The 16066-nt window shown below is 42.0% G+C and overlaps 1 protein-coding gene across 1 annotated transcript in view; it reads right to left on the bottom strand.

Annotated features, from left to right (window-relative positions):
- trpc7b (transient receptor potential cation channel, subfamily C, member 7b) overlaps positions 1-15362 on the bottom strand; it is a 45703-nt gene extending 30341 nt beyond the window's left edge. Inside the window, exons 1-3 of the mRNA XM_035160542.2 lie at positions 14738-15362; positions 9534-10296; positions 1956-2138 (exon numbers count right to left, since the gene is read on the bottom strand). Coding sequence (XP_035016433.1) covers positions 1956-2138; positions 9534-10296; positions 14738-15219 — 1428 coding nt within the window. The 5' untranslated portion in view covers positions 15220-15362. The remainder of the gene's footprint in view (positions 1-1955; positions 2139-9533; positions 10297-14737) is intronic.
- Between the last annotated feature and the right edge of the window lie 704 nt (positions 15363-16066).

The raw sequence follows: 16066 nt of genomic DNA, 5'->3' as shown, positions 1-16066 counted from the left end.
TGCACTCATCACACTCAAACTATTTTATTCACAACATATTCACAACAGCTGCCACTTGGCTTCAGAAATAAATAAATGGCAAATAAATGTAACAATGTGCAAAAGAAAGCAGGCAACTGATAAGAGGCAATGAGTGTTCACAGATGAAGCACGTTCGGTGGAGAAGGCCTGGCCCGGTGTTCCAGCATCTATTGATGATATTTCTCCAAGAAAGGACATGATAAATGAGAGCTGCACTGTCTCTGTGGTGAGACAGGAGAGGATGAATGTTTTTGTTCCTGCTGGAGGAAGGATGTGGACGGCAGGGGAATCAATGCTCAGCGGGGGGTAAACTCGTGTCACAATCAAACCGTGTTTGTGTATTGTTTATCGGTCACATCTCAGATCTGACACACAGGTTAATTCTGCTCCCCCTTTGTTTTCGTTAGCCTATTTGTTCCCCCCTTCACTCTTTCACACCTTTTCACCAATCAGCCTCAGATATCAGTAATTTGTGAATTACACCATGGGCTACACAGCCCGACCACACACGTAATCGTAGTTAACAAGTTTCCCACTGGTGTCCATTGAACAGTCCATCAACCCAAAGACCCATGACACACGAACCCGCCTGCATCCAGCAAAGTGCATTAGTCATGCTCCACCTGATCCCCCCCCCCCTTCTCTACTCTTCCTCTGTAATTAGCTCCAATAGAGTATTGGTCATGCTTTCCTGTACAGGATATAAACACAGTTCAAACAGGCTGTGTACTGCCCAACATACACACACACAGCACACACGCACACACAAACATAACAGCACACTTACATACTGGATTTGAGAAAACATTCAGCACATGAAGGTCAAACAGGAGTGTGTGTGTGTGTGTGTGTGTGTGTGTGTGTGTGTGCGTGCGTGCGTGCGTGCGTGGTGCGAGTGAAAAAGAGTAATGGCAGGGTGAAATGGGGAAAAGGGATTTGGTTTGACATTTAGTAAGAACACCTCTGCTCAGCAGGGATTACCTCTCTGACACAGAGGCCAGTTTGTTGTTTACATAGGGCCCTCTGAGGCCACACGCACACAAAGATACACACAAGTACTGTACATGCATATGTGCACAAAATGGCTCATAGACACTTGCTCACTCACATACACACTAACACACACAAATTTAGATGTAAAACACTGCAGTAAAACTGTTTTGGTGTTAATCTTCCTCAAAAAATATTAAATCATGGGGCATATTGTAAACCTGATTTACATTTGAGGGGGTATTCAAAACCAGTATTTAAAAACAAGTGCCCATTGCAGTTAATGATTATGAACATCTGCAACCAACCCAAATAAAACAGCATCTGGATATGAATTCTTTGAAATGTGATGTGATTCTTTATTTATATGAGTTTAAGTTTATCTTCCGTCACAGAGATGTCAGCTAGCTGCTATGGATGAAGGATTATATTGATCAATAGATATTATATTACAGAAGGAACTTCCTGGGTAAACGAAGGATGCATAAAATAAAACGACTCTTGGCAAGGGGGTGGATATGTGGCTCCTCTGACAAGTTCTCATATTAGATTTTAAAAAATCAGGTAGTCTGTCAGTGCATATTAAAAACCTATGAGCATCTGTTCATCCTGCATTACAATAGTGCTGAGCTTGGATAACACTGGCATTTTTCAGGCAGGGAGTGTATTCCAACACATGTTATCAGCATTTGTGGGAAATGTAGGACTAGAGTTATTAGAGCTTGTTAGAGACTAAATGGTTCAATATCGCTGCCTGTGATTCTTCCTTAATGCTTCTTGCAATTCATACAACTGTTCAGAAAACCCATTTAATGTTGAGTTTAAGACAGATCATTGTCATTGTTGAGGAAACTGGACTGAGACATGAACTCAGTTCAGATTTGAGGTTGTTCATTTTGACATAAACTCCAACTGAAATATAACTTCTTATTTTGCCATCTTACCTTTTTGACTTCGTACTTGATGGACAGTTTGATACGACTGAGGCAGGGTCGGTTGTTGGGCCTTGGGGGGCAGTTTTCTACGTCACCGTTCAGTATGGCCTCCACTTCCTCTGTGTTCCGACAAAGGTCCAGCACACCCACCACAAAGTCCTTACATTGCATGGACAGCTTACGGTAGTCATTCTGCAGGAAGAAAATAAGCTTGAGTTAAAAGACAATTTAAACATTAACTTCTTGTCGGCTGGTTACAGACCATGCACCATCATCCCCCTCTTGTTTTGAAAGTCTTCCTAAAAGATTCAGATGGGCTCACATCAACCAACCCTCAGTTTGTCCTGTCTGTTCAGACCTGTCTGACTTGTAAAAAATGCCGTCAGTTACCTTTTGTATAAGAATCATTTTATCATTACCAGTAAAGGCTTGATGCTGCAGTGTTGGAGCTCACCTGTCTAAACTTGGACTTTATTGAATGACATGAGATAGGGTTGGGCGATAAAACACTGAAAGTAATTATCGCGAAATAACTTTTCCTCGATAGAAAAAGAAGACATGGTCGATACAACGTCGATCAAACTCATTCCAGCCATGTTTTGACCGACAACACAAACTATTTAGAAGTGTGTGTCCATTTGACTAGTTTCTAGTTTCCCCCCCCAAAAAATTGTAAGGTAATTGCTTAAGTTATGGTTTTCAAGACCTAAAATGGAGATACAAGACAAGAAAAGGTGAGTGCAATCATTTTAAAAGAACACTACTCTTACAGGTGATCCAGCTGCCGGCAGTCAGACAGATGAGAGTAACCCAACAAAACTGATCAGAGGTGAAGTAACAACAGAGAGCTTTACTGACCGAGAGGACTGGGAGCACAGAGAGTAAATGCACAGGGGAGGCAGCGATAATTGGACACGGATGAGGCGCATCAGAAGGGGCCGACAATCACATAGCGGGAAAACTACACAAAGACACGAAGCAACACAAGTGATATCAAAATAAATCAAGGATTAAGAGTCCTCTCAGAGGGGTAGATCAGTCGACAATAGACCATTCCTCCAAAGAGACCAAGAAGTTAAAAAATCGTTGTTTAACAAAATTACCGAAAATGTAATAAAACAGGAAATGTTTGAACACAGGAAGCTTGTGCATTCATTCAATGAACACAATGTTCTTCCTATGGGAAGCAACAAAGGAACACTGTGGATTTAACAGGGAAATAGTGGAGATACTGGCGAACAATATTTGCATAACAGTGGATGGAAAAAACAATTTGCATTTTATTCTGCAAACATTTTCAGAATTTAACAAATGGGTATCAATTGAACGGAATTAAAGACAATAAAAAGCTGCACGCTCATAACGCTTATGAATTTATTGCAACTGAAAAACATTGTGGCAAACAGCCTTCTTTGGTTTCATAAAGTACCTAAGATTTACACTTGAGGTCAAAATTCGAACAAATGTCAAAATTATCAAAAATGAAATGCTGTAGTTTGTAAGTTGAAACAGATGCATCAGGGTGATGAGTTTGCAGTTTTCTATTTTAATTCTATTATCTGCCTGTGAGCCAGCGAGTGGATAGTTCCCTCAGTTTATTATGAACTGAAATGAAACATTATTGAAACATAAAACTTGATTGTCTTAGTGCAGTGGAGCTAATGCTGCAGCTGCACTCCACAGATTATGAAGAAAATGTGATTTTAAGAGAATTACAAATAAATGCAACGCAGCCCCCGAAGTCCAAACGTTTTTACTTGTCTCTACAACATCACAACTTATGGGCACAAGCAAGAAAAGATATTGTGTTTCACGGGTTCCTTCTACATTATGTGTCCTATTGAGCCAACGGCAAATGCAAACATTGAATTGAGTTTTTACAACTGGATCCAATGTTGAATATAATTTCATTAACCTTACTGTAACGCACAATTCCCATCAGGCCTCTCTACCCTGTTCTCCTCTTGCTCCCATACAAAGTGTTGTGGTTTCAACCCCCAAATCAATTCATCTTCCAACCTTCTCTCCTCCCAACACCACCTCCCCTCGCTCTCCTCCCTTGATGTGTTCCTCCTCAACAGTTGGTTCGAGTGGGGAAGCAGACGGCGGCTTCTGGCAGGTTGAGTGTCCCTAAGGAATGATTCTCATTACGCATTCACCGCCTTGTTTGTACTGGGTTTAAACATACCATTACAATGTGTTGTTAATGCCCACTTTCACCAAGAACAAAAGCCAAATCTTTATCATTGACACTTTGTGAGACTGCCAGTTCTCTTGGAACATATGTTTCGCTTGACGCAGGTATGACATAGTATGTGTGTATAGTCTGTGAAGCACCCGCTGACCATGAATAAAATCTTCTATCCTCCAGACCTTGGACAGTGACTTGAATATGAATTGGGACCATCAGTTTTGTGATGGTGCGTCTCGGCACTGCATTAAACCAAACAGCTGCAATTCATGTCCTTAACATTATAAAATCAGGCCCATCAGGCTTAGATTTCTCACATGAAAAAAAAACAACTTGCACAAAATAGCACGTTGGATAAGTTCAGTCAAAAGGCCCATCATTATCTGCAAATTAAAAAGCTAAATCTGGGCGTAAAGCAATGGTGGCATGCATCTAATGCCCCTTTGGGTTGATGAAGGAAAGAGGGGCATTTGGTGTATTTTACCTTTTGGCTGCTGTGTGAAAGAAATCAATAACAATCTTGGAAACGTGGAAAGGCAGGGCCTCTGGGTAGTACAGGTGCAAGAGAGCTTTCCTAATCAATGATATTTGCATATACACACATCAGGAACGAACACATGCACGCAGACACCAGAACCCATACAGCATAAGGGAAAATCCAATCACAACGCAATGTATGAGGTTTTCACCTCAGGCGCTGAGATGAAGTAAAAGGGAACAATACGGGGAGAGGGAAAATGGCGACAGCAATGTGAAGCAGAGTGAGAAATGTTTTGGATGAGTGGACTGAAGGGGACACGAGCCAAGTGTTAAATAAGGCAGGGGGGGGGAGGAATGTAAGGAGGGATGAAGAAGAAGAAGAAGAAGAAGAAGGAGATAGAGATAATTTATACTGCGCTTCAGTGGACATCCACCACCACCAGTTCAGCTTGTCCCTTAGCCATGAGTATTAGAAAAACTAAATTAAATTAAATAAGCTTAAAAAGAAGAACGGGGGAAAACAAATTAGATTAAAAAAATTGGATTAAAAAAATTAAAGGACACCCTCCTTTGCTTTACTTTCTCTCTTTCTGTCTTTCCCAAGGGTATGTGGAGGGTGAGCATGTCTGTGTCCGGAGGCTCTTAAGAGAGACTGATGGGCTGTCTTCAGTAGTAAGATGTTTTTAGATGAATGTTGGGCCGTTAGGGACGTTTTCATGTACGTTTAGCCGTCCCCTCACAAACATCCAATATGCACTACTAGCAGCACTCCAATATGATAATAATCATGATAATCATAATAAAGATGGGGGATCTGGACAGGCAGTCTGACAGCTGTGACGAACCTAATCTATTTTTAACTTGTAGACAAACCCACCAGACCAAAAATCTTCCTCAAGTCCCCAGATTAAAATGATGAATTGATATCATAATAACAGCCTCTGGAGCTCCTGCCCTTGACATTAATAAGCACTGTCATGTCATCTGTGTCAGACACCCAATCTAAAATCATCACCAAAAGAAATTCAATCTTCTGGATTTAAAACAAAACGAGTTGCCAACATCTGGCATTGATAATATATTATCTCTTACTGGTCCTGCTTTGGCACTGGAGACATTAAGACCAATAAATCTGTCCACATCTATAGCTCACCTTTTACAGCATCCCGGAAGAGCACTTCGTGAGCACTGTTGCACAAAGTGGTGGTGTCTTTTATCTCAACTTTTATCTAGACTTGTTTGGCAAAAATCCTAAAATCATTGGCTAATATAGCCTATAACTTCACACCGTTATCGACTCACACACACTGTAGCCAGAGCAGTCTGGTTTTCAGTTGAGCCACAGCCACAGCTGCAGTTTCAATCCCTGATGCCATTGTTTCCTCTCTTAAATCGACCTCTCAAAACCGTACGATACCAATGATTGTCAAATCCTAATCCACAAACTACATTCAATAGGTCCATATAATGAAGTCATGCTTAAGTGGTTTCACCTTAGAGGGAGAATTCAGACTGTTGTTGATGATGGTCGAACAATCAGATAAGGGTTGCCACAGGGGTCTGTGCTAGGTCTGCTGCTTTGTAAATTATATGTAAATAACATAGTTCTCAGTTCTTTTGCTGATGATACAATTTTATATGCCCCAGGCCAGGCCCTGGATCCAGCACAGCCAAGACCCTGTCTCTGCCTTTGTTGACTTTCATTAGCTACTAGTTTTAAGTTCACAAATATATAGAAAACACATGTATGGATTTAATAACCTCCACCCGATCGGATTCTGTAGATGGGTAAAGCCACATAATGAAGAGGGGAGAAATCTATACCAATGACCACAGGTTCATCTGTGTGACTGTGTGTCTACCATCCATTGTTGTGCTTGTGAAATTTTTGAGTAGTGGCAGCTGTTTAATTCAGAAAACCAAACCCATATGGAAACATTCGTGTCACAATTAGAATAATTAGCTTCTTGAATCTAAAAGGGTGCACAAGAGCACATATGTCAGCTACACAGTGTCTGAACAGTCTTACTCAATGCTCAGACTTCTTTCAGTCATTTTATATGGGCTTAGGTTTTCTGAAATTATAAGTGGCATTAAAGAAATAGTTCAACTTTGGGGGAAATATGCTTATTTGCTCTCTTGCATGAGCAGATTTCTACATCACTTTCATGTCAAGTTGTTGAGTATGACGCCACAGCCAGAAGCCTCCCCTGGTTACCTGGCAAGCTATGAAGTGACAACGAGACAGTAACAGGGAGTTACTGTCACCTGCCAAGAAATAGTTGAGCATATAATCCTGTTTAAAACCCCAAAACTGTCGTTTTTAAACCCAGGTCTTTGCAAAGATTATCATATTAATTTGTGAACTTTAGAAGGTAGACGTTGGCTCCTTGTTTCCCATAGCTGTTTCCAATCTTTCCAATCGAGATAAGCTCGTATGCTGCTGGCTGCAGCGGTTTGCTTACTGTACGGAGGTTAAAGTGGTATCAGCCCTCTAATGCTCAGAAAGTACAAGTGATAATAAGTGAATTTCCCAAAATGCTCAAGTATTATTTCCAGGAAAACAACTGTAAACAAATATTATTAGAGACCTGCAAAACTGATCAAATTCTGAATTGATAAAACAGACACAGGCACCCACAGTCTTCAGTTAGATCGTATTACATCAGGAATCATGGCCCCAAAAATATCATGAAAACAATGCTAATAATTGTACTGAGGATTATGGGACAACATTTGGATATCTGTGTTTGAAATGTGCACTGATACTTGTTGCATCTTTAAAATATGCTGTTATTGGCATTACTGCTGGAGACTGCATATCATTTTCATGCTTTTGAAAAGCTTTAGTGTCAGAAAGGTTTCATTAATTGCAAAGTATTGTTGGATTTGTTTAGATGCCACATTAACTCTCAGTGACAGGAAGCCTCAACCCATGCCCTGACTTTCATTCCCCACATTTGATTTTCCCACATGAAACAGAACTTTGTGAGGCTATTATCACACTGTTTTAACAATATTTGATGTTTTAGCGTAATGAGAGGATGACGCGCAGAGGGATGGGGAGACAGAGGGGTGATAATGAGATGGTAATGAGACAGATGAGCTCCAACACAACTCTGGTCCCTCAGGTGAGCCCTTCTCATTAACTTGTCTGGAGACAGGGAACAGAATGACAAGCAGAAAAGCTGAATGACGAACACAAAGGTGGCAGAAAGAGGGAGGAAAGGACAGATAGGAACGAACAGAGGATTAGGAAAATAATGCAGCGACACGTGGGAAGACAAAGGGGGGAAAATGAGCAAAGAGACGGATATTGTAATGTTATCAGACCATTGTTTCCTACTGGTTCAATTACATGATTATGCTTTCTACTGTAATGATCTGAACTATAAACATAATAGTGTGCAATGACAAAGAAACCCGCTAATTCTCTATAAATATTCATTAAAATGAAATCATTGTCCTTGTATGCACTTTAAACTGATCAGTAAATGAAATGTAAAAACTGTTGAGAGAAGGAATATTATGATAGAAAACTCTCTAGAAAATTTGAACAATAGACTATAGATGACTAATTTTACAGTAAACATTACTATTATTATCCTTTTTAGGTTTTCTGCTGTCTGTAAGAACAAGGGATGTCCATATTTTCATTGCCACAAACAGAAAACAAAGGAGTGTGGACAGTTGAAGACAAAGTTTGTGGTGTAGACCTTTATCAAAAAAATTAAAAATAAGGTCCATCTTCAATGTTTGAATTAATAATAATAATAATAATAATAACTTTATTTGTATAGCACTTATCTAAACATGGTTAAAAAGTGCTTCCCAAAATACATGGCAAAAAACACTGAATGAGTAAAGATATAATTAATTAAGTACAGGAAGTCTGTGTTATCGGCTTATCTTTAATAGTTCAATTGTCCCTCCCTTATCTAACTTCTTTCCTTTAGGAGTGGTTGATTATTTACTATTTAATTGTTAATAGAAGTCCAGCAAAATCATATTGTGATATGAATGTGTTATCCTCAATATATCCTCAATGAAGCCAACTGATGTGGAACACAGGTTTCATTTTAGTTTTTTAAGCCCCAGATATAGAATTTTAGCCACAGATACAAAGATGGTGGTGTGTGTGTGTGTGTTGGGGTGTGTGACTATTATACGTCAAAGCTGTCATAGACCTCAGATCCAGCCACTTCAAACAACATCAATAACTATTACACACATGAGCAACTAAAATTAATCTTCACACGCACACACGAAACACACAAACACCCTATCTTATTGTTTTTCACAGCCAGCATTATGATGGAAGCGGGTTTCGATTGAGCGGCTGCAGTATATGGTATGCAATCGTTTTTTCTCCATAGAAGTGCACAAAAATCTCATATTTTCCATCAAGTGTCCCACTGCACAATTCTTATTTCACCACAATCTGAGGAAAGATTGCCTCGGTAAAAGGTAGTTCAGGAGAATAATAAAAAGCTGGACGCATGCTGAGAAATCCATTCAAGACGAGAGTCTAGTGACTCAGTTAAATTATTGGCAGGAATCAGTTGAAACGTTGGCAAAGATGGATTGACATTTTCATTCAGCTCTATTTCCCTATTCAGCATAAAACTCAGAGAAAAAGCCATAAAGAATACAATGGGAGGTGATGATACCAGAATTGTAATTACATCGAAGGTGATGAAATGATTTAAATCTGCTAACGTACCAAAATTCCAAAAAAGTAGTGTGTGTGTGTGTGTGTGTGTGTGTGTGTGTGTGTGTGTGTGTGTGTGTGTGTGTGTGTGTGTGTGTGTGTGTGTGTCATAAGGAAGGTTATTCCTTACAGAGAGTAAAGTGTAGTAGATTGAAAAAGTTAAATATCTGCCAACATGTACAGAAGGACATCGAGACCCCCTCACCTTGAACTCCGTCTCGATGTTGGCCAGTCTTGCCAGTTCATTGCTGAGTTCGAGAGCAGTCAGCACAGGGTCTTCACTGCTGAGCGACAGGTAAGCTGCACTGGCGAGGCCTTTGTAAGCATTCATCCTGGAGCGCGAGTGACTGAACGAGTCTTGCTTCTGTTTCTCAAAACATTCTGAACACTTACAGAAGTAGTCGTGTGGCCTTTCGATGCGCGCCCCCTTCATCAGAAGGATGTGGACGATCTCGTACTCCTGGCAGTGAGCAGCCAGGATGACGGGGGTGACATCATGCGAAAAACGCGTTCCATCCTCGTCGTAAGCATAAAAGTCATCATCCCGCATCTCCTGCTCCAGGGGGCTCAGAGCCAGCCGGAGACCTCCGCCAAAGGCTGGGTTGGCGAGAATGGCTTCGACGATTCGAACATAACCCTTAGAGATGGCCAAAAGCAGGCCATCCCCGATCCTAGCCAGCCCGTCCTTCTTTAACAGCAGCTCGGTCACTTCTAGGTGCTCGTTGCCCACTGCCAGTTGCAAAGCATTCTGGCCCATGTAGTCAACACAATTGAAGTTTAGCGTTTTGGATTCTTCCAGCATTTTGCGGACCACCGGAATGTTTCCGTATTCAGCAGCCTCCAGAAAACGTTCTTCCTCCGCAGTGAGGGGCGAGCCGCGTTCATTGAACATGTAGGCCGGGCCTCGTATTGCTTGGCGACGCCCCTTCTCCCTCACCGTGGTGTGGCGGCGATGCATGGCTTCCACCCTGGTAGTGACATGAGGCAAAAGAACAAGGATTAAATTGATGGAGATGGAGAGAAACACACCTGAGATTAAATACAAGGGCAGATGAAAAAGTGAGTGATGGAGGACAGAGGACAAGACAGTATCATTAGTTTTATGTGTGACAAGGCAAACAAAGTCGTCAGTGGCCCACAGGAAGCAGAGCTTAACACAGACTTCCCCTCTGACCTCAGAGACACCAACACATCTGTCATCTACATCTGTCAATTTTCAGATCTTTCCATATCAATGAATCAATACGAGGGTCAAAGCGCACTGCGGGGCCATCTCAGGTCAACAGCTCTGATTGGCAAGGGAGCGATGAAGCCGTCACCTTTAATTGCTCTGGCATGACAAACGTACACTTTTAGTCAGTGGTCATAAAAGAGTCTTCTTGTGCAATGGTTGGATATGTCTTCATCAATCATTGCATACATGCACAGAGACATGCACATGCATCTCTTACTATGTACAATATGTCATCATTTGATTTTCTTCACGAGTGGAGGCCCTATTTTTACACCCCATCACATCCCAGCAGGACAGAGAGGGTAAAAATCTTCCGCACCAATAGGGACTTGTAAAATATAACTAGCTGCATCTTCCTCAGAGCCCCCGGTAATCACAGCTGTTACCGCAAAATACATCCATTTAGAAACACAAAGACCCCTCCTGATGTCTGCATCTGCTGTTTGGTCTGACCTTCTGACCCCCACAATACAAGAAAGGCTATTTTTTCTCCAAAGCTGGACAAATTTAATGACAATGTGGGTGCAGAGCAAAAAGTGCTGGGTATGAGTGAGCTCTGAAATGACAAGCAGGAGTCTTGGTGTTTGGTGGAAAGGCCCAGAACAGTTTAATTTCCCACAATGCAATAACCAATTCAAACTGGCTGATTCAATTCATAAAATGCTAAAATGATATCAATCGACTCGGACTCTTACTGAGTGGACTAAAAGGGATCAAAGCTAATTGCCAAATTGGATAACTTTAGAATAATAATTGGTTATTTTGTCCATACAAAAGACAGCCCAAAGGTTCTCAATGCAATTCTGCACTTTTGTGTCATTTAAATTGGTGCAGTGACCTCACACACAACAGGAGGTCAAATCTCATCATAAAACCTGCCATCAAAATAGAAAAACAGGTGAGGTCATTTATAATTCAGGCTATTTTTTTGCATTTGTGTGTGTGTGTATGTGTGTGCATAGAAGGCTGAACATTGGACATTGAATCGAAAAGATTAAAATGGAAACCTGTTCATAGTGAAAATATTCCCTGGGGTTGTTGTGGAATCGAGACGATGAAGAAAGCCCTCTGGTAGAGTGTGAATCAGTGTGCAAGTTTGTGTGCAAGTGTTTGTGAGAGAGAGAAAGTATGTTTGTAAGTGTGCTATTAGAAGGTCTGTGGCTCTTGATTTTCAATCTACACAATCAGCTGTGTTTGCCTTTGGCTGCCAATCAATGGTCTCTCTCTCTCTCTCTCTCTCTCTCTCTCTCTGTAAGCAAAGCATCTTTGTAAGCATCTGAAGGATTTGTTATAAATGAGGGGACAGTCTGGCTGCCAGCCCACTTAGATAACCATATAGTCAGGTAATGAATTGCCATCTCCCATCTCCCTCTATCTTCCTCTCCATCCATCTCTGACTGTTTGTGATTCTGATTTGAAATAGAATTTACCCACATCATTTCTGTGAGGAATTACAGTCACAGCGACAGGAGGAAGGAGACACAATGGAGATGGATAGATAGAGTTTGTGTGAGTGGGAGAAAGAGAGACAACGTGATGACCGAGAAGAAATATGAATGAGAGAGGGAGTGGTTGTGTATTTGTATGTCTGCTTATATAGTGTGAGTGATTTTCCATCACATAGGACACACAAACCTTAAGGACTCATAACATTATCATTGTTTCACCAGACTTTATTTCCCATACGGGTGTAGAAGAACACTATATATCATGCAGCAGCTAGAATAGCCCCAACTACAAAATACAACTACACAACAATCCATCCCATCCCACTAGAGTCTTTTCTCCTGTGTGTTGACTCTAAGTCCAGTATTGACCCACATTTAACCCCTCCTAAAAACATGACAAAATATATCTGGGCCTTTCGTTTGGTATGATTGACTGACTTTGACTGGAGAATGAGTCACTGAAGCTGCAGTGGATTGTAGAGATAGCTCTTCTCACATTTCCTTTATATATACTGTTAATTCATTATTTGAAGGATTTTACTATGATATATGCAACATTATTTCGCCCCTGAACCACACTGCTGCAGTTGTTGCTCAGTCTACACAGCTCTCGTGCTCTTGATGGTGCATCCAAGTCAGAGGCTGCTGCAGATCAGTCAGAGAGCCTGTCTGAGCGAGCAGCTCCTTCTCCTATTAACAACAAAACTGTCAGAAAAAAGAGACGGCATCTTGAATCACTGCTATACTGGTGATTCCAACTGCAATTTGATCGTACAATGTGAAAAAGCCTCTTGTTGAGAGAGGCCGCTCCTCTAAGAAACACAAAGGTGTTCCTACTTCAGTTCACTGAGTTAGGTGAGTTCAATTTGTGTCAAGGTGCTTTGGAGAACCACAATGTCTGACACACAATCGGCTACTTGTACAATGTAAGCGTTATTAACTTGAGCTATGCAAATGGGATATCAATCCTATAGTACAATGTACTGATTCTATTGTCAATCTGAAATGAAATGGCATGTAGAGAAATGCTTCTTCTAGAGGCTGAAATAGGTGCGATAACAATTTCATTCCATTCAATGAATATGAAAAAATAGAAATTGCTCATTAAATGTTTTTGTGATGAACTTATTACTCCAGATGCACTGAAAATGTAATAAAAATGTAAACAAAATACTCAGAATATACTGAATATCCCATTACATCTGTAAGTTTACTTTTTCACTGCTGTAATTTGCAATCTGTTTATGCACTCAAGCAGATGTGGCTATTTACTGGTAAACCTGACAAAAAGAACAGCGGAAGAATCAAATTTGGAGGATAACGAGTGAAAGACAAGTTTTCCCTCAGCAGGAATATTTACAGAGACTAATGAGTTAGTACTTTATCAGTGCGCAGGCACAAGCAGAATACTTGAAAGACATACATTCTGAGCTCTCCCTCTGTATCCAGTCCACACACACACATTCAGACACTGTCAAGCAGTAAATTGCCAATTTTTAAGATCAAAGCTTTAGATGCTCACCATATCTCGCTGTTAATGAGAAACAGGCACGTTCACCCTCTCTTACCCCCTCTTTCACACCGGCCCAGCATTTAGCCTGGTCAGGCTTCACTGAGAGCACATGCTGCTTTTCCATACAAAGCTCAACGCTGGTGTATCAAAGAGACAGACTAGGGAACATCAAAGCCCCAGCACTGAGGCCTGCCATCCTCAATATCTGATCCATCTATCCATTGCTACATGAATTTCCATTAAGTCTCGTAATCTATGTCTGATTTTGTCTCTAAGGATGTTTCCTGCAATGGTCTGCGTTCACCAAATTAACAGTGAGCACTTATCTCACATAAGAGATTATATAGGGGAAAAAATGGCTGAGAGATTCCCAGTGAGGGATTTTCTGAATGTCTGTGTGTGTGTGTGTGTGTGTGTGTGTGTGTGTGTGTGTGTGTGTGTGTGTGTGTGTGTGTGTGTGTGTGTGTGATGAGTCTGACATTGTGGGGATGTACTATGCAAGCCGGTTTCTCGTTAACACACAAAAACCAGACACACAATCCCCGTTGAGTCCTGCTAATGCATTCATGCACCGGAACCAATCAGAAGGCTGCCTCTCCACACAGAGAGGACATGGGGGCTGTAGTAGCAAACCCCTGAAGACACATTCATTTATTCAGGCTGGCACACCTGAACAGAAGGACATGAGGAAAATAGCCCCAGACAAACTAAACACAACGTTCATGATACAAATATTGCATTTTATAAGTTATTATAGAATGTGCGGTACAAAATATTGCATTTCATAGGTTATAATAGACATTTCTGATACAGATAGTGAATTTCACAAGTTACAGGAGCAACACCAGTTAATTTATGACTCAGTTAATGTGAATGTGTCTAATATGAAAGCTCCAAGTGAGGGTCACCAGTACAGTTGCCTCACTGGTAGAAAGGTGTACAGTCCAGTGAATGGCTCAGTAAAAACCCTGCTGGCTCTACTCTCCTCTCTCCAGAAGTGGCCTCGATTTGTTGACATCCCAGGTGGATTATTTGCTCCTGCTTCTCTCCACCTGCAGAACAGTTTTCCATTTCCCTAAGTGCAATGGCCTATTTGCACAACTGCACATTGCAGATTGAATTACACGAACCACACAAGGCCGAGGAACAGTCACTTTACTGGTGATGTCTCTGTATTGGGTGAATGGAAGTTATTGTAAAAACGGGGGACTCACGTTTGCCGGCTCTCGGAGTTGAGCTCGGTGTCTATGTGCTCCACTATGTGATGGTTCCCGTGGTCCGGCGGCTCCGGGCTCCGCTGGGGTCTCGGCCCGCGGTGCTGCAAGTGCTCAGCGGTCGCGGCGCCTCGTCCTCTCCACTTGGGAACGGGGTCATCGTGGCGGTCGTACACCGCGTCCACCGGCACATCCCGCCGCGAGGGGAACGGTGAGCCGGAATCCCCGGTGCGCTCGCGGAACTTTGGCGGCGTAAAACGTGGGGAGTCCTCGGGGTCCCGGTTCTCTGGGGAGGGGTGAAGACACTCCGGGGAGGCGAGGTACGGCGGGTCCGTGTCGTCCAGCAGCGGGGAGGCTGAGGAGAAGAAGTCCAGGGGCCGCTGAGGGGACGGAGACCCGCGGGGGAGACACAGAGACGGGGATGGAGAGTCGGAGAGGTGCGCTCTCTCGCCGCCGTCGCTTTCTTCTCCCTCGTCAGACATGGCGAGAGTTCGACAACAGCATACACTTGGAATTGCCCGCCGCTAAGTGACCGACATTGGACGCTGTTTGTCAAAGTTTCCGGCCGCACAAGTTTCTCCCGACGAGCCGAGCCTCCACCTTCTCGCCAGCGTGCCCGCGCCAATTAGAGAGCAGAGCGAGTGCGCGCCGAGCGAGCCAGCCCTTTACAAAATGGAAGGGAACGTGCGAGTGGCAGCAGCATCACAAGACAAGCTCAACTTACACACTGCACACACCTAAAAGGGAATATTTGTTATATTAACCCTTGTTACAGGTTTAAGACGTCTAACTCTGATATTCCCGAATATTTAAAATGCTCCTGTACTTTTAAAATTTGGCTTTAATGCGCAGTTCACACGTTTTAGCTCATAAGAGAAGAAAGACTGAAAAATACAACACAAAGTGATGAGCAAGTAAAAACTGTAATCATAGATCCGTAATAGAACAATGTAGACGAGGGGCAAGAGATAGCGAAAGAAGGAGAGAGAATAACGCTGAGTTATAGAATAGGAGGTTAGGTTAGGAAGTGAGGGGGTTAACATGCCCATCAGTTGTTGGCCAATTACTGGTACTGACATAATCTTGTTATTGCTTCAGAGAACAGACATGTAACACTAACAGTAGACTACATCTAATCCCACTGGTGGGTTGATCTGAGGACATAGTGTACATAGACTCTAACTTCTTATAGGTGAACACAAACCTGAGCATAAAGCATCATGTGGTTTCTGTCTTATGGAGATATGAAGAGAAAGAATATCCAGCGTGTAAATGTAACTCTGTTAGTGTGTGTAAATGTGTGTGTGTGTGTGTGTGTGTGTTTGGTTC

The sequence above is a fragment of the Hippoglossus stenolepis genome, chromosome 7 (assembly GCF_022539355.2).
Source record: "Hippoglossus stenolepis isolate QCI-W04-F060 chromosome 7, HSTE1.2, whole genome shotgun sequence".
Classification (NCBI taxonomy): Eukaryota; Metazoa; Chordata; class Actinopteri; order Pleuronectiformes; family Pleuronectidae; genus Hippoglossus; species Hippoglossus stenolepis.
The sequence above is the reverse complement of the archived record's forward strand: the minus strand, read 5'-3'. Positions and strand labels throughout refer to the sequence as shown.